Below are 27,373 nucleotides of genomic sequence, written 5' to 3'. Positions count from 1 at the left end.
AAGGCCTGCAGCTCGTCAATACAAGCTCCAACATTGGACGTTGTCTTTTAATGCCTTTGCAGGACACAGGACGGACATTATGCAGTTGGTTTTGATCAACGGCACTCTCCTGCTGGCTCCGAACCAGTCCTCGGGCATCAACCTCACAGCAAAATTTTCCGTACCAGTCTGCGCTTGCTGCAGGAACTCAGGCCTGCTTCCAGTTACAAAGCAGATGCTTCACTGGCAATATTTGCAGGCTTACATAGTTCGCTCTCTCTCTCTCCTCTTACATATAAAAAAAAGCTTTGACAAGGATAGGATTTCTTTCATCTACCTTTGTATCTGCAAAATCAAAAATGAAGAAGTCTTTGAAGTAGAAAGTTTTATTCAAATTCATCATGACTGAAATGTGAAGGAACCCACTTCCCTTTTAATTCTTTGTGTTAGCTTAATAAAAGAATTGGATTTGCTGTGTGCACAAGCATGCAAACAGAGAACAAAACAATTACAGTGACAAAAAAAGCTTAACAATCCCTCATTAAGACATTAGGAATATTGTGAGGTTTATATATAATTTGGTGTATTTTCATTTCCCTTAGTAGGTTATAAATACTCACTTCTGTGGTGCTGGTACGGCTTCTGCATGCTTTTTGTTTGTCTACCGTGCTTCTATTTATTACATTTTGTGCAACACAGGCAAAGTGTGATCCTCCTTTTTGTTAGGCTTTTGTTTAACAAGTGGCACTTTGACACAAAACATCGACAGTAAATTCCAAAACATACAATGTACAAAATTACAAAATAAATATGCAGCTTCTTTGAGGGATAAAATAGGCGCACAAAACAACAAACTTGGCACTTTCGATTAATAGTAAAATGAGTTTTCTTTGTCCTTTACTTAAAGAGAAACAGTGTTGAAACAATTCATGCAGCAAGTGAGGGGAAAAAAGGTTATTACATGAAACGGAGGGAAGGGCACTCTGCGCACACATAAACACACACGCAGCTGCTTTCTGAAGAAGAAATGCTGCTCGGTAAGACACGGGAGCCAACAATTTCCTTTCCAGTTGTTGCTGCTGGGGCAGAGACTCTTATGCTGTAGCCCTTATCCAGCCTCGCTTCAGGCGCCACTGTCCACTAACGACAGAAAATTTGATTTCAGTGCTCATTAAAGAATATCTTTGCAGCCAGTTTTGCCATCTGACACTGGTTGAGAGATGGTATCCTCGGGAATGAAATTAAGTGGGCTTCAAACTGACCTGCGCTCATCACACCTACAAACGAGAGAGAAGGCAAAAAACATTCAGCGTTTCCACTGCAGCGAATAAAACTGCAAATCACATCAAACCCCTGTAGTTGTGTTCACCTGGTGTTGTGCTTTGAATCGAGGTCAAATGGTTTTAATGAAGGCTTTTAATGTGTGAAGTGTTCAAGCTAAGCTGACTGGAAAGCCGAGCTCAAGCCACAGCTACGCTGGCGTCCTGACATCACAGCCGTGTTAGGTTCAATCCCACGTACGACTTTACATGTTCGTCACTCGTGTTTATCATGATGTTGTTTACACTCGAGTTATTTTTGCTTTTCTACTCTTGACGTACAGCAATTAAATGGAAAACCACACCCCATGCCCGCGGGTATGAGAAAAATAATTAGAAACCTGAGAGTGTTACATAATGTAAATGTCCAGGGAGACTTCTCACTCAGTTTCTCCATCCTCGTCATAAGTAGACTGTTTAATTAATACTGTGCTCAGGCATGGGAGCTGAAGATGCAGCAAGAGAAGATGGATTAGGAAAATAAAAAGGACTAAGAGTGAGACTGAGCAACATAATGGCCAAATCAGCCTAAACATTAATCATTGATGCAAGAGAAATTTGTTTTAATTTCCTGCATGGCTGGGTTATTCCCATAAATGAATTATTCTGTCAGAGTGTAATTTGTTCGAGATAAGACAATGCAGCTGTGAATGAGTTTACAGCATATGTTTTCAATCGGAAATCTGTGAGTTTACATTCCTGCACAAATTATTAATAACCAAGCTGATCTAATTGATACGCTGTTAGAGCATACAGGTGGGTAGAAACTGCGTGTCCACTACTGTGCAAAAGTCCTGAGCCAGACCTCATTTCTTTAAACTTTGCTAGGGAAATGGGTGCAGCGGTTTATTGAAACATTCAAAAATCCATGAAAATGAAGTATATAGGGCAAAAACAGAGTTTGCACAATGAGTGAGCTTGAAGGTCAATATTTGGTGTTACCACCATGATTCTCAGACAAGCCTGAACTATCCTAGCCAAACTTTCCTGTAATTTTCTTAAGTTGTCTTCAAGAATAGTTTTCCAGGTCTTTGGAAAAAAATTCAAACCTTTTTGTTGGATTTTGGGTCAAAATCTGATGGCACTTTTCTGCCTTCATAACTTGCCAACACCAGGGTTGAAATGCAACCCCAAGCCATGACATAGCCTCCACTCCACGGTGTTTTACAGATGGCTGTAGACACTGCCTCTGTTCTGACCTCCTCTATACATATTGACAATGATCTGAACTAAAGATTTTAAATCTGTTGGTACTGATTTCCAGTCCAGATCTTGCGTACTTTGGTATACCTCAGCCTCACTGTGCCCCTTCCTGGCACACATTGCACACCAAGCTTTTGGCTAATAGCTCTTTGGGAATTACCTTGCTGGTGTAAAATTACTATTTACACCTGTCAGCTGTGTGTTTTGGCATTTTTCATAGATTCAAGTAAAGAAATGGAGACAAATGTGTTTTTACTAAGTTATCTGTTATGTGTAGACAACAGTGACCTATAAATGATAAAGAGACACCAAATTCAAGGGACGAACGAAACATAAAAGCATTCCTTTGAAAATGTATAAGGACTGGACTGAAAGAGTGAAAAAAGCAGCCAATGCCCAAAGAAAAACTTTGAAGACCTTCATAACTATTCCTCAAAAACCACTTATAAACAATTACAACAAAGTCTGGCTCCTTGAAAACAAAATATAAAGAATGAGGGGTGTTTATCTCTCTGGTCCATAGCCTTAAGTACCTGTTTGGCTAACAGCCTGTGTAGAAGATGTATCAGTGCAATATAAAGACGATTAACCTTGGAACGCTCTTGGCGAACTCTGTTTCCCGCAGTCTGTCATTCTGTGTGACGGTCTCATGCAGGGTGTCACTCAGCGGTGGATTCAGGCTCAGTCAGTGTTTTTCTCCTGACCCACTGTGTCAGAGAAGGTCCAGCAGACACAGCTGAGGTCTGCACAGTTGCAACTCATCACACTGACAAGGGGGGGAAAGAAAAAAAAACTTCCTCTGGCTGGCTGGTTGCAGAGTTAATAACAATGACTTTAAAATTACTGGCATTTAAAGTGCACTAAAATAATTATAATACTGTCACATATTATCTTGGGATGTCCATCAGTACTTGGTGAAATAATCACTATTTAATACATTTTCATCTAAGGGTTTAATAAGTTTAATCCCTCATGAATTTTGCATGTAATGTGGACTCTAATGGCTACTTGAAGGAATTAGTAGATATTAATTAAACTGGAGTATTAAAGGCTAACACACTGCTTCATGTTTTAACCATTTATGATGCATTAACAGCATCACCTGGATTATCAACAAATTAACACAAATAAATTTTTCTGCAATTTAAACAATACATATAAATGATTAATATGATAATTATCTACTAAAAGTGGTGCATTACGTGTTTAGTAATTATATAAATCAGTAAATAAAGAAATACTTAGTTAAGCAGGGTTAATATTAAATAATGATTAGTTCACCAATTGATGGCTGGTGTAAATGTTATGTGCCATCCAGTCCTATATTACTGTAAAATATTGTGTTGGTTATTGCAATTAGTTAAAAGCAAAAACATTGCGCACCACGTTCCCTCCCCTCTCTCCCTTCATGTTTTTAAAAATGCATAGGCCATCTGTGCTCAAACGAACTCTGGCTAGCTGCCCTCCGGTCTGAATCGACTCTTCACATGTATTCATATTCCAGTGTGGCTCAATTTGACTTGTTGGTGGAGCCTGTGCATCCCGCTTTGTGCTCTGTGGATCAGAGGGCTCAGACATGACACTCAGATCAGACTGGGGACTGACTGCACTTGTTCTTATGGGCAGTTTTGAGGTGAGGTAGATTGCTCTTTTTTGTTGTTTCATGCTCGGCCCCTTCACTGGAATTTATCTTCTCATTTGTCGCGCATTGGGAAATTGGGGAATTCAGTTTGACAAGCAGTTCAAAAATAGGAATGTCTCATTTCTGACCCTTTCACTGCTTTAGACCACAACAATAATGAGTCACGTGACAGGCACCAGCTAAGAACACTTAGCAGTACGCCCATTATAGGGGAAGCTACATCTGTCTACACAGAGCTCTCATCCGGCCTGGGCAGCAGCTGAGTGTGTTTCCTCTTCTCTAAGATCTTGTTGAGCTCCTCAGCAAAGGAATAACCAGGTGGTGACATATTTTCAGAGTCGCTCTGTCTCAGGAGCACATAGCTGTTCCCATGTATCCTCCTCAGGACACTAGGCAGTGTTGCCGACAGCCCGTTGGAAAAGTCACACCCCGGCGAGGTAAGTTGAGGTGTGGGGGGGAGAGGCGGTGCTGGGGGAGGAGGTTCATTACTGGGTGAAGTGTGACCCTCGCCAGGGACAATCTGTAGTAAGCCTCCGTCCTGGATGTTGCCGTTATGCATATTTGAACCTCCGTTACAAATGCCGTTGCCATTACAGTGACTCGAGATGGTCTTCAGCTCCATGGTGGTGGAGTTTCTGTGCTGTTTCCTGTTCCTGTGGTGCTTCTTACCACTCTGGTGGGCCGCAGCCGCAGCCCGTATTGAGTACTTTCCTCTTTGGCCTACTCGCAAACAGAAGCCCACATAGATAAGAACCACTGTGAGAACCACGCACAGGCCTCCGAGGATAGTGATGAGGGAGAGGTAGATGGCCTTCATGTTCCTGGGGGAAAGCAGATCTGAGTGTGGGAGAAGAGGGCTCAGCAGTGGTGGCTTGCCCCTCTCTGTCTGGGGATGCTCACTGGGGCCTCTGACGGTGGTAGAGCTATGAGTTGGATCAACAGGCGGTAGAGGGTGCAGGTCCAACTGGATGGTGACATTGTAGGTAACTATTGCAACCTTTACACTGTTTTCAACGCCGTAGCAGGTGTACAAGCCACTTTGGTCCTGCCGGGCATTGATGATCAGCAGGCCATCTGTGCCGGTTCTAAAACCAGAGTTGAGGTCGTACCCCTGCACCTGTCTGCCGTCCAGCATCCAGAGGGGCGTCGCCAGATTGGAGCTGAGCTCGCACTGCAGCAGCACGTCATCACCGACCCGCACCGAGCGGTTCCGATGAACAACATCTGAAAAACACAAGCAAGCCCACATGTGCTGAAACACAGATTTCATAAGAAAACCCACAAATCAGCCACAGACACGTTTTATATATATGTTCATTGTTTTACATCTACTGCATTTATCAAAGGCCATCCAAAGTTATTGAGGCATGAACTCCAATTACAAATCTTTTAATTCCTGCCCTCACATTACCTTGCACAGAGCGAGGGAGTGAGGGGGGTAGAAGAAGCTACACTTTATCAGATTGAAATTGAGGAGTGAGAGAAGGACTTCGCCTGCCTTGAATATCAAACAGATTTCTCTCCAGAGATGGCAAAAATGTGATTAAAGAAGGGAGGAGAGGATTTTGCCAACACAGTGCGCATAATCAACTTTCAAAGAGGCCTTCATGCCATCTGATGACAACTATGCATCTTTCGAGTCCTTCCATGCGTTCTCTATTTTTAATCTCCCTTTTAAGCGTTACGTTTTTTTTTTCGTTTTTTTTTGGAACAGCAGCACTGAGGAGCAGATGAGATTTCTGCGTACCGCCTTGCGTGTTCTCACATCCCTTGGTGCCATGCTGGATATCCTGGATTAATGTGGATCTGTGAAGAGAGATAAATCATAACAATAGGTACATCAGTACAAGGAATAAACAGGCACCTTAACATAAGAATGTCAGCTATTTATTGCTTCGATATCTGCTTTCTAGAGAGGAAGCGTATCTTTCCTGAATAATCAGGACACCTAAAGTACACAGGCTATGCTATGTTTACAATCACAACCATCTGCTGTCTGCCAGCACTGAATTACACAACAGCGTGACAGTGTGACAGGGCACGCTGATACTTTAACTTTACTCAAATCAAACGTACAAAAGGGCACTTTAATCACCTGATCTAACCACACACACAACCTTTCAAACTGACCTGTCTGCTTGCATCATGACGTCCACACACTCTGCTCCGTTCCAGGCACAGTGCGGGTCCCTGGCAAAGATGCAATCATAGCAGGAAGTGTATCTACCACAGCTAGAGAGTGGCAGCTGAACCACGCCTGATGGAGAGCCCACGTACACACTCCACTGAGGGAGAAACAAGAGTCATATATTGTATAGGACACATAGGACACAGATGACTTTGTTTAAAGCAGAAATTGGATCTAATAAATGTGGCTGTCTGTGCATCGGTCACTACCTGTTTGTCAGATATCAGTAGATTGTTAACAGGCTGTGGCTCTTCAAACAGCTGAAGCTCCTCAATAATGTGCAGCTGACCTTTGATGTCTACAGCTTTGTGTAACCAGCCTTCATCTGGGTGACACAAAGGGGAATCATTAGAAATAAAGCACTATACATAACACAAAACACACTGTAATACAAGCTGAATGAAACGTGCATGCCTATCAGACACTGGGTTATAGGTTGAATTATTATTTATCCATTGATTAATATGTATTTCACCATTTGGTATTGCAAACACTGAAGATTGTTCTTTCCTTTTACATACATTAATAAGTGCTAGACTACGGGTAAATAAAATCATTTTGGACAAAAATATTTGGTCACACAGGCTCTTAATCTTTGAATTCAAGTGTTTTGAGTCCCATTGCTGCAGGTATTAAAAATTAAGCAGCTAGCCATGCAGTCTGTCTTTACAATCAGTGTGTGAAATGTATTTACCCCTAGATATTCCATGATCAGCTATAAGTAGTTATTACAAAGTGGAGTAATTTAGAAACCAAAGCAACTCAGCGAAGAAATGGAAGACCATGTAAAGCTACAGAGCTGGTTCGCTCAGTGTGGCCATGCACAGCTGGTGACAGTTGTCAGTGCTCTGCTGAATCAAGAGCATCAGCATTCAAAACATCTTCTGGCATTAACATCAGCATAAAAATTATGTGCTGTAATACGGTTTTTAATGTCTAAAAGGCTAAAAAAAAAATAAAAATGAACAGATAAAATTAATTTGCTGTAGTGTGCTAGCATTGTGCTAGGGAGAGGCAGGAGAAGGACTTTTGACCACGTCAGAATGTTTCGCAAACTGAAACAATGTAGTTACATGCAAGTAGAATTGCAACATCAAGTTGGCAGTGGACCAGGATGACACAAGACTGTGTTCAAGAATCACTGCTCAACCTTAAAGCCGCTGAGTACAGATCTAAGTGCTTTTTTTTTTCCTTCCACTCAAATGTTGCTTATATTTCCCATATGAGCTGCTTGCTCAGTGCTTGAAAAGCCACTGACAGGATGACTTGTTATTTTTGCTTGTTTCTTGTGAAACAAATGAAAAGCTGGTTGAACAAGAACTACAGGAAGTCTAAAATTATATGTAGGTGGACTGGTTCCAGTGACAGCAAGGGTCTTGAACCTCCCTGTAAGCCACAAGGACCTCATCACCTCTGGAACAAGGCAAACTTTGTGTTTTCAGTTTTTACACCAAGCTAAGCTTAAGTTATCACACATTTAGAAACAACAACAATTCAGAAAAAACAATTATTAACTGGCTGCAAAGTTAATACCTGATCTGAATTTATACACACCTGTGCCCATGTACAATACATGGTAAGTTTTTCCATCTAATCCCTGGGCCGTGTGCACACCCATGTGTGTGTAGTCTGTGGTCCTCCTAAACAAAAGGGGGCGTCGGTCCTTAGGCTCGACCTGCTTGGACATCAGAGGATGCCTCCTGACAAAATTCAGAACATCATCAGGCAGGGAAGTGGAGAAGTTCATGTTCCTGGCCCTCAGAGCATCAGTTATACACTGCAGGAAAATAAGAGACAGACAAAGAGCACAACAAGAGAAGAGATGATGAGCAAGTAGGAAGGCATGATGTGGGCTGTAGGGAACAGCGGTATTTTTGACTTATTTGTAACAGAGGCCAACACTGGAAGGCAGAGAGGGTGTCAGAGAGCTTAGCGATGGTTTAGTGGGAAAATCGGGATCAAGACGAAAATGTGAGAATGTGAAACACTGTGTCTGGGGAAAATTTGACTTTTTTACTTTGACTACAATGAGCCTGCATGGGTTCAGCAGCTGGCTTGTGCTGACATGCGGGTGAATCAGCTTCCTCTGTACCTGACTAAGGGAACGACTTTCCTCCTCTCTTTGTTCCTTTCAAATCATTTCAGCCAACTCTTCTAAGAGGCTTTCACGCTCCCAAGTTAAAACGCTTGACCGTTTCTCCTTTCCATTTAATAGCAAAGTTAAAATTAAGTCCCACAAAGTGTTGAAGTGACACTGCAGTGGATGATGTCTGCTCCTGCTAACGATGACACGGCCCTGGCTGCTGCACTAAGCCATTGTCACCCAAGCTGCGAGCTTCATCCTTGAGGCCGCCACTCATTTTCTCAATTATTTTCCCTTCATCTATTCCTGTCCTCTCTTTATGAATCTTCGCTTTGCATCGGTTTCATCTGCTCTCTCTTAGGGAGACGTTATTTGTGTGCTGCATAGTATGTTTAAGGGATTCATTGGCCAGTGTGTGCATTTACCGTTCCAGGTCGCGGGTCAGGGATCTTTCCAGTGTATTCCTTCCACTTAGAACCAGAGTCCTGGTTCTCCATGTAAGGTCCTTGAAAGGCTTCTTGGACTTCAGACAGAGTGAACCGACACACTGCAGACGCCTTCACGTTTTTCCTAAAGACATCAACTCACACAATGAGAAAGACCAGAGCGCGAGCCGCGAACAATAACAGCAGTAAACCCAGGGTTTCCATAGTGACAGCAGTAGAAGTACAGTAGATCAGTGAGTCACCTCGATGAAATGATAGGAAAAGATAAATGGGATGAAAGCGTGGGGCAGGGAGGGAGGGGGAGACGAACGCTGAAAGAGATGGTATGAAGCTGATTAAAAGTTATATCTGTCTGGGACGAATAAAAGAGAAGGAGGAGAGAAGTAAGTGGTTTTAGAGAAGTGTAGTCGGACCTGAGGTAAGAGAAAGGAGAGCCGGTGAGGAGCAGTATCCCAACCATGTGCAGTATTACAAATAGATTTAGTGTCACTTGTTAAATCTTGAGTACAACTCTTCCCTTAAACTGCTGTTAAACTTCTGCAATCAGCTTCTTTTCACACCGCCTGGATAAAGAAATTCCTTCTGTCTTTCATCCTGTCCCTTCACGTCGTCTTTGATTGTCTCAGCGCATCGATTGCTGCCTTTCATCTCCATCTCACTCATTTGCATTTGCATCCTCAAAGACCCTGTCGATCAGCCATCTTGGCAACATACAAATTCGCACTCACCACTCAGGGCCAAAGATGCCGTAGAAAAGCATGTCCTGCGGCGTTTGGCCAGGCAGAGCGAACACGCTGCGCAGCATGTTGAAGTGGAAATCATACTCGGGAAGAGAACAAGTCAACCGAGTCTTGAGGAAGGACGTCCACCGTTTCTGGAGAGTTAAATGGCCTCCGCGGTCTTCCTGTAGGATGACAGGTGAGGAGGAAGGAAAAAAACAAGAGGGTGGAGGAGGGAGAACGGGGGAGGGGGGGGGGGGGGGTTGATGTGAGATAAAAGAAAAATAGACTGAACACCACTCAAGGTGGCACACGAAAGGATATGAAGCTCCTGATGAGCACAACAGATGGTAAGGGAAAGCAATAACGATATATTCAATAAGGTTGTAGCTTCCCATAGGTAAGACTAATTTACAGATTTGTGTGTATGCGTGTGTGTTTATCCTCAGCAGGTTGAAAGCACTCACAGTGGAGTGAGCTTCTAATTGGATGTGACAGCCACGCGTACACAGAGACATCTCAACACCCATTCATTATATAAAAAGCTTCACTCGAGGCTGCGGGTCTTTTGGAAAATCCAAAAAATGGCACCATTTGGCTTTTTGATTTTAACCTTAAAATGTATTCAGCCTGGGGCAAATTGCTAGCGTCACACATGTAGCCACAAGGCACTGCTATTAGGATGAATACTTTGCCCTGCTTTCAAGGAGAGAACTTGCGAGCTGACTCAATTTTAAGGCGCCAAAGGAGAAAACAAGGTTAGAACAGTACAGCTGGCTCATGTCATTCTTGATACTTTACCAGGCAGCAGGAAATCTAAAACTTTATCGATACAGGCAGCAGACGATGCTAAATAGTCTTACCTGTAGCCATCCACCCGTCTCACTATGACTTACACTGCCTCTCTAACCAATTCATCAGCTACACAGTCTGCTCTTCTAATTACACTGAGGCCTTGTTCCAAATGTATTCTTTATCCAGCCCCTCATCTATTACAGCCCTCTCTTCTATCATAAGCTAAACCTTCACTCAAGTTGGCCTGACGCAATCTTTCACTCCCACATGAAAAATATCTCACGCATCTCTTTCAATCTGCACTCACCTTACAAACCCGAGCAACTCGTGCCACCCGGCTGTGGCTGTAGGTTGGTGTCTGTTGCTGGCTTATTTCAGTGAAGAAGAAATAGATCTTGTCGTCATCGCCAGTACTGCTGCCCACACTCTCCCTCACGAGAACCGAACCCACAAAGTCTGCCTCTGCAACGGGGGAAAAAGGAGATGCACTTATTGTAAATGTGACAAAAGTCTTTTGAACATTACACAACACTGAACACAACTCTGTTCTCAACTCCACCACGACGCCATGTTGTAGGCTCTGCTACTCTAGTCTCTTGGTGATTACTTCTTCTGGAGGCCACCCTAAACAACCTGTTGCTATGGATCCCTTGGCTTCGGCTCCCCACTTCCCCTGTGTGTCCAACCAGGTTATAACTACCCATTGATTCCCATTGATTATTGAAAGGAATAAGCACCATAAGACACTGCCTTACATCTGCCCTGATCGATAAGACACTATGTAACAGCTGTAATCCTGTCCTGGTCTCTGACCTGCATCTGGGATTATCTTGGTCCTGGCAGTTTTCACCTATGAACTCCAAACAATGTCAGAATAATCAAGTCAGGATATTGAACCAACATTGTTCTCATAGATATGCAGCACACAACAAGGAGACTGTATGAACTCTGCTATCACTACTGAAAACTAGTTAGGTAGGGCATGCAGGGGCCGGGACCAACAACACCCACACAACATACCTGCCCTACCTTCTCACATGGGCACAATTACAGCAAGTGAACAGCACATGGACTTTCTACTAGGAAGCTGGCAGGTTAAAATACCTTTTAATGTCAGATTAATTGAGTGTGGCATTTGTATTGAAGCAGGCAGCTCTGTGCAAGGAAATATCTAGAAAAGTTCCGGGCTGCAGTGCATGTGAGATCAGCTTAAAACCTTAAAGTCTTGCTAATTACTCTGTGCGGCTAATGTAGTGTCAAGTTAAATGCTAACAGGCACACAATGCCAACTAGTACTTATATAGTGCTTTTCTACTTTAACTATCATACATGCATAATCTGATAGACAAATCAGGGATAAACTGGAGTACGGTATCTTGTCCAAGACCACTGCAATGTTGAGCATCTGTCACAAAGTATTTTAATAAGAATTTTAATAAATTATCATAATGATTAATCCTGACAGGGACATGAAGGCTAACTTCATGATGATTGCTGAGATATTTGAGCCCGAACCAAAGTGTTCGATTTACAAACTTGGACTACAAACCTCAATCAGTAGCAGTCGTAACGTTAACCATTACATAACCAATCCACTGAAGCCGAAGGAGTATGTGAGTCACCAAGGATATTCCAGCAGAGAAGGTCACGTGGAGGTTTAACATGACGTTAGCTGGCTGTTTGCTCAGACCCCTGTCCACTTGCACCATCCTGCCACCCAAACGCACTAAAGGAGCTTTTATCCTGCAATGAACTCACCATTCAGCCAGCGTGTGGGAGCATCTTCTGTCTTCAGCGTGGGAGACGGAGAGTTTCGGCGGATATCTGGAAAGCTCCTAAACTCATACTGGGAAGCTGTGTATATCTGCTGGTCTGGAAGAAAAAAAAACAGTTTACCAGCTTATACAGCTGTTTATTGGAACTCAAGAAGAGACTGGTTTATTTTAACTGCCTTACCTATAATGAGGGCAGTGTAACCTGTTGTGGGGCCATAGGGGCATTTGTCTCTGCCTTCTTCAGGCTGAGATGAAATCACAAATCTCTCCACGTCCTGTATAGGAACAAAGATTTGAATATGGAAACTCCATGCACAAAGGTATCTTTTAATCACAGAAAACTTACAAACAAAACACTGGAAAATAAAAGAAAGCACACGCTTTCTTTTTTAGTAAAGGTCACGGCTATAAAGCAAAAAATGCAATTTCTAAATATGCTGTATTTTCACTGCTGTAAAAAAAATGCATATATGTACATACTATGTATGCACAGAGGGGTCTGTAGGCATTAGTACCACACGTGTAGAGATGAGTTGAGTTGAACCTCTGGAGAAGGCGGATGTGATTAAAACACTCGGTCTGAAAGAAGAAGATGGAAAAAAACATATTGCAAAGAGCGAGCTAATATCAACACATAAAATAGACCCATATCCAAAAAAAAAACAAAACAATAAAGGGCTGAGGGTGGAAGAACGAGTGCTGTAAATGCCTACCTTATTGTCTTTTCCCTTGAGCCGGCACTGATGTTTTTGCTCTGGGGAGGCCTCCCAGTCAATCTATAACACACCAGATAACATACAGTAAGACAGAGATCCCCAAAAACAGATGGCTTTATATCACAAACCTACATAAACCCCTTTGGACTGTGCCACAGACATGACAGCAGATAAACTCTGATAACGTTACTTTTGCTTCGTCAGTGCATGCGTTAAGAATGTTATCATCATCATCTGAATTTGTTGTGTACTTAGACAGCTGCGAGTTTGTTTGTTTTTTAACAATGAAAGTAAATTCTTACAGCAAGACAGAGGAGTGGCACGCACATGACTGCAGCCACTCCTTACAGCACAAACTTTTGCTGTATTAGGATAATTAGCAAACCAGTTTAATGCCAGGTTGTCACAAGCTAGAAAACAAAGTAGCATGGCAGCTAAAACATCAAAGAACTCCAAAGCACACTTTTGCTTGAATGAAATTTCAAGTGCCTTTTTTCTCATAACATGGTTGTGTTTAACTTGAAGAAAAAAACTTTTGAAACAACATACAAGCCCTCATCGAGGAGTCTTTTTCACTGGTGTTCCACCAGTAGGAACTTTCCACTTGTGGTTTCACACCAATGGCAAAATTCCATCTGAGGTGATAGTGGAATATTCCACCAGGGCCGCATAAAGGCCACAACATTCATCAATTTTATACATCAAAAACAACACACAATAGCATAGATCACAGACAATATAACACCTCAAACAAGGTTTATAAAACAGCAGTAAAGGTGAGTCATTTAAGCCAGGGTATTTAGTACCCTGTACACTGTAAAATATGGATTTTCTTGTTCAGCTAATTACACTATACCTCTGAAGTTAACAATAAATTTTAGGGATTGGCTCATTTTTTACAGCAGACACCCTTCCCAACGCAACCTTCCCATTTATCCAGGTTTGATACCTGCAGTGAGAGCACACTATTTTATGACTCCCACACACAAGGCTTAGTTTGTGTTTCTTCTTAGCTGCAAAGAGGGAACCTTTCACATGTTAACAAGCATGCTAACTCTTACACTGTCAAAATAAATGAACCTTCCAAAGACATTTATGTTGCTATAATTTTCTATAAATATGTAAGAAATGAATAAATAAACTGAAGAGGACACTGCTGAAAGTCAGCTGAAACATTATGTTTTGCACTGGTGTAGAGGTTGGCATAAAACTTCCCGAATTCGCCTCAGAAGCAAAATTCCCACCTTTCACAACTGGGACTAAACATAAAGACAGGTTTATGCAGGGTGTCACAACCCCTGCTAGATAAATATGGTCCAAATAGGAGTCGAAAATTACACGGAAAAGGTTTCATGTTGAGTCTGTTTACTCAACAAGAATTTATGTGTTTTGTGAAGGTATAACACACGGCGCTGAAGCTTGAATTTTACTGTTGACCTCACAGGAGTATTAGTAACAAGTAGCTGAAGAGGACGAGTCAAGTTTCCTGAACACTTTCAAAGTAAAGTCAACACCAGTGCAGAAAAATCTATTAAATCATGTTGCCTTGATATTTTGACTTTTTTCAATTTTTTTCCATAGCGTACCAGTCAGTCACCTCTTTGTGTGGAAAGAGCAATTCCAAAGTTGTAATGTAGATGAGTTCCTATGAAGGAAGTCCAAGTAGTGTCTAGCCACGGGCAATTACTACTGCCTGTGCATATTCGCATATTCGTGCTCCGCTAACCAACCCTGCAAATGTCCAACAGTGATGAATGAGGTTTTACATTTAATGAAATGATTAACAGTAAACTCCTTTTTAGATGCGCAAAAGACATATGGAGCAGGGTTTTCAGTTCTTACTGAAGACAGTCAACACTAATTACCTTATTCTAGAGCACACAGTGCTGAAAGTCGACACAAACTGAAGGCAATATTTAAGAGTGCTGATTTTAACTCTAGTGGTCCTGGTGGGGTAATGCTAAGAATATTTGATTGAATACAGGTCTCGGAGTTATGTTCGAAATTTCACAGAGGGCAGGAGATACGCTCGCTGCAGCTTCCCTGTCAGAAATACAAAACAGACTATGATGAAAATTTGATGCCTTCTTTATGAACAACAGCCGCCGTACCTGTGTGAAAGCGTATGTGCTTCCTACTGCTTTTAAATATTTCAAGACTGCTTAACATATGAACAAAATTGCATTATTTTGTGAAAGCAGCAAAGCAACGGGGTGCTCCATAGCTGAGCATGTAAAATTCTGAATAGCCATTTAACAAAGCTGTAGATATATTTTTTCACAGATGAATTAACTTCAGTCGTTAATGGTGCAAAAAAATGGGGTTAGCAGAACGAAAATTACAAATTTGATGTTGATAATAAAAGGAAAATGTCTTACAGTCACCAACCCTACAGTTATATTAGCCCATGATATTAATTAGCATCTGAATTTGCTTCTTTGTCCAAAAAAGACCATTTGTTCGGGCTGTAATAGCAATTTATGTCTAACGAAAGATCCCAGAGTTGAGATTGATATTCACAATTTTGCATTTGGAACAGTTTTAAAGTCTGTGAGTGTAAAAAGCAGCGCAGAAATGATCTATAAGTTATGCTAATTACTGCATGAATTAGGAAACTATTTCTGTGTCAACATACACTAGTGGTATCGCCATAAATTCTGGATCTATTTAAAGTGAGATGATCCAGCAGCTGATTCTTCACCGTTTTCTATTTAATGTATTAATTTATGCAGCAAGATAGTCCTGTGAGTTATTGTGTTAAAAATAATACAAGTACACACACACAGACACACACATACAGAACCAAAACTAGTGACAGAGGAATGTTTTTGCCTCAGACTGAAATATTGTTGCCTCAAAAGGTTCCTGCGATGTTGAATGCAAATGAGGCTGTGGCAGAGGTAAGGATGTGGCAGCTGAGGCACACAACATGCAGCAAGATGGAAAACAAACAAACAAACTCACAGTGAGAGCAGAGCTGGCTGAGATGTCAGAGGCATTGAGAGCGAATACGGCCCCACGGGCCCCGACGTACAGACGCTCACTGTCAGCCTCCAGCAACATGGTGCTGTAGTTGACTGCAGACGACTGGAAATGCCTGCAGCCTCGGAGACCTAGGAGAGTAGAGGAGAGAGGACGTTAATGATTGTGGCCTTCTGTAACTCCTTAACACTACTTTTTTTTTTCTAAATGTATAACGGCTCCTAATGACCTTAAAAACTCTTTAGAGACATTAATTGGTCAAACATACTCTTTATTATATGAACAGCAGTTTGGCACAAAGAATATGGGTTTGGAATGGATTTGCCATCCATTGGAGGACTGGTAGGTTTAACCACCTTTTTTTCTGGGTGATATCAACCATAACCGTGTATGTATGCCTACATATTAATAATAATGGATTGGATTTATATAGCACTTTTCAAGGCACCCAAAGCGCTTTACAATGCCACTATTCATTCACTCTCACATTCACACACTGGTGGAGGCAAGCTACGGTTGTAGCCACAGCTGCCCTGGGGCAGACTGACAGAAGCGAGGCTGCCATATCGCGCCATCGGCCCCTCTGGCCAACACCAGTAGGCGGTAGGGTAAAGTGTCTTGCCCAAGGACACAACGACCAGGACAGAGAGCCCGGGGATCGAACCGGCGACCTTCCGGTTACAGATACGCTTCCCAACCCCCTGAGCCACGGGGGTTGAAAATTAGCATGAAGTTGAAAATTAGTCTTTCCTAAAGCAAAACAGATTTTTCTTGTCTGTTTTTCAGTCGTTGATGTTTTCTGATCAATTTTAAAGCATGAATGTTAGACAAATTATGATTACACATGGTCACAGTTTTCATAAACTACCACACAGACTTGTTCATGAAATACTTGAGGTATTCTTTTAATTTATTTGTTTGTTTGTTTATAAATGGGACCTCACTTTCTGAAGTATTTAAAGGAACAGTTCACCAGTTAGTTAGATCTTGACGAGGAGACGTTTTGCTCACGCTGCTGCATGGTGCAGTTGATCAGTAGTCTAACACCACTGTGAGTACCCTTGCACATGCCTACACTTCTTGGAAACAAAGAGCCCAAGTACATGACTACCATTGTGATGCACCTTTTTTATTTAACATCTAATTAAGATATCTGACGTGCCTGTGCAGGTTTTACAATCAGCACAATAATTAAGCCATATAAATGTAGAAGTGAGCTGCTTTTTATGACTGCTATTGACTACGAGAGACAAATTTTAAATTGCCAGACTTCCTGGATCCTCAGCCAATTCACTTTCCCCTGAAGATTGCATGGTTAGCTCAAAGTAAGCCGTCATTAAGATTCCTATCAGCTGCTGCGAAACACAATCCACTCTGCTCACTTCAGCAGCAGCAAAAGTCAGATGCCATCCCAAGCTGGTGATCAGGCGCCTGCTTTTCTCTCCTATTCTCAGCAGGAGGAGAAAGGTTATCATCCGTACGGTCTTTTCAGAGTAACAACCTTTCCTATGTGATACTAGTACCTCATTGTGACTAAATACAATGAGTTATTGCAGAGACAGTGCCTACGTTTCAAGCGTGTAATCCAGGCATTAGGGCACACAATGAACTGTGTGTGTAAGCTTGTGCGACAGGCGTGCCAGGTAACTGGAAACAGAGCAGCAGAGGGAGGGTTTATCTGGGATTTATTACAATGAAATAACATCCCGAGTCACAGGTTAGCCTCGGCTTACAAGATCGGGTGAGAACAGGCACATTTGAGTTAGTCTACAGGGAAAGAAAAGGTGCGAACTCAGATACTGTTATTCACTCAGCAAACACTTGGAGGGATCTCAGCTGATTGTACAGCACGTTGTGTTCAGGGACGCCAGCATACTCTATGAACATCAAGGCGCTGGACTGTGACGTGGCAACGGAATTGCATACAAACTTACACAGAGTCTCAGGCGTGTTTATGGCTGAGAGAAGGCAAATAAAATGTGTGCAACATTCCTAAATACGAGCGTCTAAGAGGAGGCAAATTCCCGAAATACCCAACAGGTTAACTCAGTGGGTGTAATAAAAGTGCATTTACATGTACTGCCAATTTATTAGTGTTTTCTGCACCATGGCCCTTCACTGTGGTGCCAGCTTTTAATCTTTCAGCTGCTCCAAACTGTCTGAGTGCCGAAAGACATCAAATTAATTATCTTTAAACACACCTGAATGATTTAACCTTGCTTAAGAGAAAAAAGGGAACGTTTAAGCCCAAGCATGAGAGACTGGGAGTCACTGTAGATGTATGTGTAACTTCTCTTGCCCCTTTTGGTTTCTGTAGCTTTGACTTTAGGTTGCCAGGGAACACAGCGATTAAAAGGATTAGAGGTAAGTTTGCATATCGAAGGCTTCCCATCAGTAGAAGGGACGCCGAAGGAAAAAAAAAAAAAAAAGAGGTGGAGGCAATATAAAGAAATGGAAAAAGAGGGCAGTGAACCAGAAAAAGTACAAACTAATGAAGAAAAATCAGGCAAAAGAGCTTAAGTGTAAAGGCAGAGCGATGAGGAGAGGTGGGGGAAGAGGATAGAAGTGTGAGGGGGTGAGCTGTGTGGGAGGACCTGTGGGCTTGAGTGAGCTCAAACCGATGATTAAACTGATGATGAAAGTGAGATATAAACGTATCAAGAATTGTAAAAAGATGGGCATGGGATGAGTGTAAGCAGGTGACGTGCTTTGTGAAGTACAACTGTTTAGAAAAAGAAGAAGAGTGATACTGCTTTATGAGTATTTCTAGCAGAAGGAAATGTGGGCGCCATTCAAAGTGGAAACGTGAGAAAATTTCTTGCACACATCTGTGCGTCGACAAATAAAGTCCGGGATCAGACGGCACTGCACGCTTTGCCATACGTGAACTAAAGGAAAAAATGCTCTATACCGTCGACTTGTGCAATACCACAACAGTTGTCATGGTTACGGTGCTTCTCAACTACCTATGGCGGTGTCGGGCGCCCTGGATGCTCCGCAGGGAGCCCAACGTACACCGTACACTCATCTGCTTCTGTCTCTGCAGCACCTCAGGCTACATGCCATCACTCATGAGGTAAGTAAATAATAATCACAGCCGGATAAAATAAATCCTCATGGTTAACAGAAGAAGCAGGTGTTAGAGGAAAGTGAGGGTATATTAAACTCTGTGTGCACACATTGAGGTATAGAGGAGCGAGTGGAGAGAAACAGAAAAGCATTGCTTCGGGAGATAATGAGGGATAAAATGCTATGAAAGAGAAGAAAGAAAACTAGATGGAGAAAGGGGCAGAGAAAGAAAAAGGGACAAGTGAGGAGTTTTTTTGTAAAAGTCTACTTTTAGAAAACAATCAGCAGCTTTCTAATAAAAAAAGATGACTGATGACTGCACGTGAAGAGCGAAATAAATACGGAGTTATGAGTCATCTTCAGCTATTTATCTACAGTTCAAACGTTTGTGCAATGCTTGGAAATCGAAGGATTTCTGCAGCAATTAGTCATTAAAATGTGGTCTGATTTACATCTCAGTCAGTGGTACATTTTCACATCTTTACAACGGGTGATCAGTTCAGGATGAATAACAAAAGTGAACCCCTGTGCCAAGGCAATATCTATGGAAGCTCGTTTCTGCCACTAAATAAAAACAAAAAAACCTAGTATCCATAAATCGAAATTTCGAGTTATGTTCTCTAAATTTCGAGTTAGCTCTGCCAATCAAAAATCTACGTGAATGAAGTCGCTTTCTTGTTACCCGGAAGCATTTGGCGCAGAGGAACGCGCACTCAAAAACGGATCCCAACAAATTGGCGCTTTCGCGAGTACGTTTGCTGATAGTAACGCCATGTGATTCAGCTAAAAACACAGGGATTTCATCATTTGTGAAGCCACGCTGAAAACACTCAGCAATCTGTGCATTCACGACTGGATGTAATACCAGTAGCTTAGCTGTAGCATTTGTAGCTGAGGACTTCAGCTTCCGGGTAACAAGGAAATGACATCATTCACGTAGATTACTGATTGGCAGCGCTTACTCGAAATTTTGAGTTACTTTTCTCAAAATTTTGAGTTAAGAAATCGAAATTTCGAGTTAATATGCCGAAATTTAGAGAAAGTAACTCGAAATTTCGAGAAAATAACTTGAAATTTTGAGTTATGGATCCTTTTTTTTTTTTGTAGTGGCGGAAACAGGCTTCCATAAATATCACCCATTGGTTTAGGAATTCCTAGTCAAAGCCTTGAGATGAGCATTCGAGCCATTTTTGGAGATTAGATAAGTGATAAGCTGGGGGTGAATCTGAATCTGAATTCCTGCCTGCATGACTCCTCTATCATACACAGAGCAGTAGTTACACCCTTTTTCTTAAACTTTGTAATAGATTGTATTATTTAATTTAGTTCAGTCTGTTACTGTTCTTATTGTCTTAGAGCAACTGTAAACACATCTTCCTTAGGGATTAATAAAGCATTTTGATTCTGATCAAACTTTTTTTCAACCAGATAGTTAAAGCCCTTAAACACCTTTACTATTAAGACTGGATATTTTATATATCCAGCCTATGCTGGGTTGTTGAAAACACTTTTCCTATTAATAAGGGCACACAAAGTTTGATTTCTGACTAAATCTGCACTTATTAAGAAAAACTGGTAGCTTTAAACAACATTTTTTACAGGACAGTTAAAGGAGCATTAGAGAGATTAGCAGTTTCTTAAAAGCTTACTTCTTCATTTCTAAAAACTGGTCCACAATAACACAAACTGTCTATAAATGAAGAAACTCCAGGAGTGTTGCTACACTCCCTGGGAGTGGGCGTCTTGCAAAGATTACACCAAGAACACAATGTACATTTCTGAAAGAGGTAAAAACAAAACAAAAAAAAAGGGCAGAAATCTTTACTTGCTACTTTCTTTGTTTATGTGTCAATAACGCTGTGCAGGAACGCTTAAAAAAAAAAAAAAAAAACGCTTAAAGATTTCAAAAGACAACCGGGATAAATGTTGCTTCGCAATATTTCTGAGATAATGATGAGAAAAAAAAAAGTTGCACATAAACCAGGAAAAAAGAAATGCACTGCACACCAGAACCAATACCTCATCACTATGTCACAGTTTGGGGTTCCCTTGCCATTTCAGAAGCTGGACGCTTTGCTATAATTTATGGGACAACGAATTCAAAACTAAATCAAGCGATTTCTTAGGCCTGAGGTGATGCTACAAGGAGATGACCCAAAATCTGTAAGTACAACAACAACAGAATGCTTTAAAACACAGAAAAGTCATGTGTTATAATGGCAAAGTCAGAGCCCTGCCCTCAACCCCATTTAGACCTGAACAGGGCTGGTCAATTACGACATCCCAGAATTCTCCTGAAGGCTGTCCAAGTCTCAGCAGCTGGTTGAAACAGGCGCCACACGTTACAAAGTTCAAAAGTTCAATTTTCCAACCTGTACTCTGCATGATTATTGAATTTGTTTAAAAAAACAGCTTCTAACAGTTCACTAATGAATGTTGGAATAAACTTCGGTACTGATGATTTTAAAGCAAGGTGCAACACGTGTTCGTGTCTGTCCTTACCGCTGTTTAGCACAGTGACACGTGGAGTCACATCCAGGTCCAGGGGTGTCCTGAACAGGTAGCCGGTTGCCACGGCACACAAGCAGCCCAGCAACAGCAGCAGCTGCACCACAGAGGACACACCTCGCTGCATCTCCACCGAGCACCTCACAGGACAAACACTCTCCGTTCAGGATGTATATGTATATACAGGCATTCACACTGGCATATTCACCCTGTGACTCACATACACCCCTGCACACAAATACACACGCACAAAACAGCACACCGACGCACTCGGACGAAAACAGGCAGCCTCTTGTTCGCCACGCTGAAGGAACCTGAAAAAAAAGAGAAAGAAAGGAAACACAAAACGAACAGCGTCAGTGGTCTGTGATTAAAAATGTGACACCTTTAAAAAGTCAGAGAAGTTGAGAAAGAAGAAAAGCCGGTAAAGTTAAACAGCAGAGTTCAAACACATTAGATGAGCTGATGTGGAAGGATTTCACAAGGATGACGACAGAGATATGAAAGAGATACAAAGTGGATTTGCTCAGTAAAATATTGGAGGCTTTCGCAGATCAATGCTGCCCTGCGAGACCGGTCTGGCTTTACATGTTGCAAAGAGTGCGATGTGTGAGAGCAGCAGCTGTTGGATACAAACATAGGGCTGAAAATATCATTAACCAAACAACGACTGTCAAACAAGAGCTACGTGCCGATATAACGAGCAAACACTTGCGACGTGAAGCAATCCAGATCGATGAGGTGTGAAGCCAGTTCAAAAGAGCAGACATACCTGACAGGAGTCAAATGCATGAGTGGAAAGATTGTGAAATATGATCATTTCAAAGATATGTATGTGTGTGTTGTGATATGAATGCCAATGTTGTTCCGCCAGACCCTCTTACAGAGGGGGAAAGGAGTGACGGTGAGCAGAGGAGAAGGAGGTGGTGTATATGTGTGTGTCTATACCAAGCGCCAGTGCACACACAGGCACTGAGAAAACACTGACAGACACTCATTACTAGCATTATCCAATTTCATGGTAATGCCATTCTTTCACTTATACCCTTTCTCCGCTTCTCATTAAAAAAGAATCACACGAATAAAACCTTTTGAACTGCTTTCCTGATTCCAAATGTAAACAGTCACACTCTTTAGCGCTTTCTTTTCAACCAAAACCTGCCTCCAGTGCTGCAAACAGGTGACTCTCCAGGGAGCCTGCTTGTTCCTTACATTATGAGCATAGGCATGCACAACACAAATCTATTTACACACACATACAAGGCTGCGGCAAGAAACGGGCAGAAAGGTGAAGCCATTAGCACGAGAAACCGTGTGTGTGCTCTCACAGAAAGTACCAGCAGTCCCTCAAGGCTGACACCATGACAACAGCTGGCTTCGGTGTTGCATAACATTAGAGATGAACACAGCAGCATGCAGGTGCGGACAAAAGAGAAACTACACGAAATGCAAGGCTAACAGTAGGTACACCTACACGCACACAGACAGGTAATTAGACTTTGTGTAATTAGGCTTAAACTCTGTCTCTACAAGCTGCTTTGCAACCCACCTCCACCCCAGCTCCCCCATTTTCATGTAGTCATGTGAAAAACAAAGTTTGCACAGGTCCTTATGCCATCCTGTGAAAAATGACTGCTTTCATAGTTATTAAGGGGGCAAGTAGCAGCCAGGTGCTGCAAATCAAATGCACTTGACCTTTTTAACATTAGCAAGTGTGATCACAAAAACAGAAATTTTGGCAGTTTGCTGGTCTAAAGCATTCAGGTGGATGCAGACTTCTCAGCAAATTCCCCCCTAGATCAGAACTCAGGGGAAAAAACCTAAACCCCAAGAGCAACGTGTGAGACTCTGCCCGCCTCATTTAGCATTTTAAGGTTAAGACAGTCCAATTATAAACAGACTGAACAAGTATGACTTGTTGGGAAGGGCTACCAGAAGAAGGCCTCTTCTTTCTAAAATGAACATAGCAGCATGACTTAGGTTTGCAAAGTTGCATCTGAGCAAACCACAAGACGTCTGGAACAATGTCCAAACACGGCATAGCAGCATAAACACCTCAGCTGTCAAGCACGGTGGTGGTGTGATGATGATTTGGGCTTGTTTTGCAGCCTTTGGTCAGTGTCAGAATTGAACTTGTCCTGCACAGAGTCCTGTGATTCTATAGAATAATCTTGCCAAGGCATTCCCAGAAAAAAGCAATACCACCAAATATAAATGAGTATAACTGAAAATACTCTCTTTTTTTTTTTTTTTTTACTAAATAGGGCCTGAGTGAACTTATATATACACACCATACACAACATACATTACAGTCATATAACACACATACAAATAAAGAAAAGTAATTGTCTATAATAACACAGTAGAAAGTTAACAAAAGCACAGACACTTTAAATAATGGGGAAACAGATAATACACAACTCGGCACTTGTTTAATGCACTTCTGAGTCAGGATTGTTTCTGAAACACAATCTGTGTTGGGAAAGCTGCCAAAAGGTTTTGTAGCCACAAGTTTGACCAGCATGTAGAAGGTGCAGCAATAAATAAACATGAAAAATGTTCTGGAATATGTTCTCATATGTGGGGGATATATTGCTCACGCTTGTTTCTTTAATCATTCTAAATGCAGTACTTTGTCAGACCACTCATTTTGATTGTTGTCATTCCATTGAATGGCACTGTAATCACTTCCATAGATATGAACATCCAGTGGGAGCCCTTCTGGAAGCTCTATGATAGTCCAGCAGATGTGTTATCATTCACTGTAATTGGTGATAAATATAAAGGAACCCTGTTGCTATAGGAGATTTCTGGCAATCATATGAAAAAGTGCACGTAGGCGCATGTAGTATATAGTAAACCAAACATATTTTTCCCTAACCTAACCAAGATGTTTTAGTGCCTCTCAGACTTGCACAATGATGAACTCAAGACTCATGACTAAAAACCATGTGACTTACACAACTAAAACTCATAATGACGAGCATTCAATGGTGCATAACATTCAAACATAAAACAAACTGTTACAAATATTGCTAGATTATATTTGATTGATGAAAACTGCTTTTTTTTTTTTTAAGTTGGCTGCATTAAAAAAAGATTCCTAAATGTGAAAACTCCTAAACTCCCTCAACGTGATAGAAAAGAAGAAACAAAGTCCTTTATGCTTCATTCTTTTGACAAAAAAAAATCGATTAAATCTTCAAAAGCAACAGATTTCAAAGTATTTCTGCTGAACTTGAGTGAATGGCCAGTGGAAAAGAACTATAAATGGGAAAATCTATATAAATAATATAAACCATGTTTTATTATTTCCTGGAGTTAATCCATTTGAGATATACGACACTTCCACCAACCTTAAAGTTCTTATAGGGTTTCACAGCTCTATCTTGCTCCCTTAATGCCAATTTTACTTTGGCAAGAGCTGATTATTTCTGTTGCGTCCCCTCTGAGCATGTGCTAGCCCTCGTGGGAACTGTCAAACACTGAAGGTGCGTCAACTTGGCTTCCACTTTTGTCTGAGCTCCTTCTAAAAGGTGGTGAAGGAGGTGCGCCGAGGGGATCGTAATAAGTCATTCATCTGACTCATGCACACAAAATCCCTCAAATGGGCTGTCATGGTGCAAATCCTTTCAATCAGTCAGCCACAGCGGTCCTGATGTGGTCTAATAATCTTCAGAGGAGCAGGGGTTTGTTCACGCAGAAATGAAACCGTAAGGTGACAGTAAGATAAAGAAAATATGAAAGAGAGGAGAGGAAGCAGTCAGGAAGGAGGTAAAATACTGTCAGAAAGTTCAGCAGTGCAGAGAAAAATCCCATAATTGTCACATTCCCAATTCTCTGTCATCTAAAATCAATTATTCCTGATTTCCTCCGAGTACCTCAGACCCCATGAATGCAGGAGCTTTCAGCTGTTAATTGGCCACAGAGCACACCATCAAAACTTTGAGGAAACGCTGAAAGAATGAAATGAGAATGAAATGCTGAAAACGAAATGAGCCGAATCCAGGGGAAATCACAGAGGCTCTACCGCTCACGACCTTCCTAATCTGCCTTCCTCCTGATCTCGCTGCCGGCTTTCTGTCCCATGACATCCATTCACGGAAATGGATTTTATCAGCCAACTGAGGCGTCCATAAACCTGCTTGAAAAGAAAATAGTGGAGCTCCGTGGCGACAGCTCCATCAACAGACAACACTGGTCCCAAAGGACTCCAAACTCTCTGTTGTTGAGTTGGATGTGTGTGCGAGTGGTGAAAAGATTATAGTCAAAGCCACTGAGCTCTGCTTCAACTGGCAGTCAGACTGCTTTAAAACAGTCTTGTTTCACAGAGTGACAAAAGGACGCCAGCTGAACTGAACTCCATTTGTTCAGAGGACTGTAGTATTTACACTTTGTACAATCGGGGTACAATGAGCCCTTTAAACCCACCTTTAACACACTGGAGTCATTCTGACAGAAGCAATGCTTTGTATTATTAAGATTTTGTTTGCCATCATTGATAATCCTGCAGCTTGTTTGTGCTATTTGTCAGAATCTTTCAACTCAGCAGCAGCCTTGCAATTAATTTTAATCTAGTATTTAGGGGGGGAAATATCCAGATTTGCATCAGAAAGCTTCAACAATCTTTCTGCCAGCAACCTTTTCTATCGCTGAGCACTTAAATTTGATGAGGAGACACCCTAAAAAAATAGGATGCATATAGGCATGCAAGTAAAAAGGCAAAACAAGACTTAAAAACACCATAATTCTGTACAAAACACGCAAAATCCTTGATGCAGAAAGAACCAGGAGGCTAATCTGTTAATTTTCATTAATAAAGGGTGGTGACTTCATTCTGGGCTTCCTGTTTTCACACAGCTTTATCAAGTTTGTCCCTTTGGACTGAGCTAAACCTCAATAACAGCAACATATTGAGTTAGGCCGCTTCTGAAGGCATTACAGAAAACATGGTAAGAAATTACTAAAAATCAACATTTTAATAATGCAGGAACAAACAAACAAACAAACAAAAAACGGCTAACCAATCCTTTGAGTTAAACAAGAAATGACCATCGAGGACACTATCTGCATAACAATACCTAACAACACCTTTCTTTGCACAGGTCTTCCAACAGTTTTCTTCCTCTTACCTCTCAAGTCATGATTTTTTTTTTTTTTTTTTTTTATTTAAATAGACAGGTAGATAAGCGGGTCCACCGGATCCACACAGATTTAAATGCAGGCCTAATGATGATTAGATCACCATGGCTGGACAGGAGATGGCCACCTTTATCAGATCAATCAACCTCTTCCAGCTCCTTAAGTTATAACACAGTATGCTCTCAATTAAGGCTCAATTTTAACACAGAAATGAACCGAAATGATTTATTTTTAATGTAAATGAGAAAAAGAAAGAAGAAAAATAGACAGGTAAGTATTCTTAAACATGCAGGAAATATAATGTAGGAAATCTGTATAACAATAACTGAAAGGAGTAATTTGTTTAAAGAGAATCACGCTGTAGACACTCTTACTATAGCACCGCCGTTGACACTAAAGAGATATAAAGGTATTATCACGGGAGCCTAAATCATATATTTGGTAGGTATCTCGTATCCCTGCAGAGATCGGGTAGTGTGTCGGCTGTCTTACCTGTATTCGTGCGCAGAAAAAGATATGTATGTTTCTTCGAGCTTCAGATAATCCAAGTGGACTTTACACTCCTGCCTGTGCACTCTCGCAAACACCCGCTGAAAGACACGCAGCACTGACAGAGGCGCAGACTCGCAGCTCGTCCACTCAGCTGCCGTCACAGGTGGCACGCCCTCCCGCAACGCTTACTTATTTTTTTATTTACGTTGAATCAAGAGATATCTTTGGCTTTTTATCACCGGTTATACTGCTGTTATACTTCTTCACTATCCCATCAAACACCTCCACTTGGAGTTGCGGTGCAGAGGTAAAGTG

At 41.6% G+C, this 27,373-nt stretch overlaps 1 protein-coding gene across 3 annotated transcripts; it reads right to left on the bottom strand.

Moving 5' to 3' along the window:
- Positions 1–383: 383 nt before the first annotated feature.
- Positions 384–27,341, bottom strand: LOC146655610 (semaphorin-4G-like). Of its 3 annotated transcripts, none has more exons than XR_014914327.1 (16): positions 27,059–27,341; positions 21,419–21,738; positions 15,830–15,978; positions 12,863–12,925; positions 12,630–12,728; positions 12,331–12,424; positions 12,133–12,246; positions 10,682–10,836; positions 9,589–9,764; positions 8,840–8,984; positions 7,886–8,108; positions 6,541–6,656; positions 6,274–6,428; positions 5,891–5,949; positions 3,035–5,367; positions 384–1,256 (listed from the first exon to the last, which is right to left on the bottom strand). XR_014914327.1 is itself a non-coding variant. In XM_085428060.1 (15 exons), the coding sequence occupies exons 2-15, from the start codon at positions 21,549–21,551 to the stop codon at positions 4,370–4,372; spliced, it is 2,679 nt and encodes an 892-aa protein (XP_085284186.1). In that variant the 5' UTR covers positions 21,552–21,738; positions 27,059–27,341; the 3' UTR covers positions 384–4,369. The 3 variants fall into 3 exon arrangements, 1 of the variants encoding a protein (XP_085284186.1); XR_014914326.1 differs by having other exon boundaries at positions 3,092–5,367; XM_085428060.1 differs by having other exon boundaries at positions 384–5,367.
- Between the last annotated feature and the right edge of the window lie 32 nt (positions 27,342–27,373).

The sequence above is a fragment of the Rhamphochromis longiceps genome, linkage group LG13 (assembly GCF_057381845.1).
Source record: "Rhamphochromis longiceps isolate RC_006_pf linkage group LG13, R_longiceps_female_GT1.1, whole genome shotgun sequence".
Classification (NCBI taxonomy): Eukaryota; Metazoa; Chordata; class Actinopteri; order Cichliformes; family Cichlidae; genus Rhamphochromis; species Rhamphochromis longiceps.
Note: the sequence above shows the minus strand (reverse complement) of the source record. Positions and strands in the feature narration are given on the sequence as shown.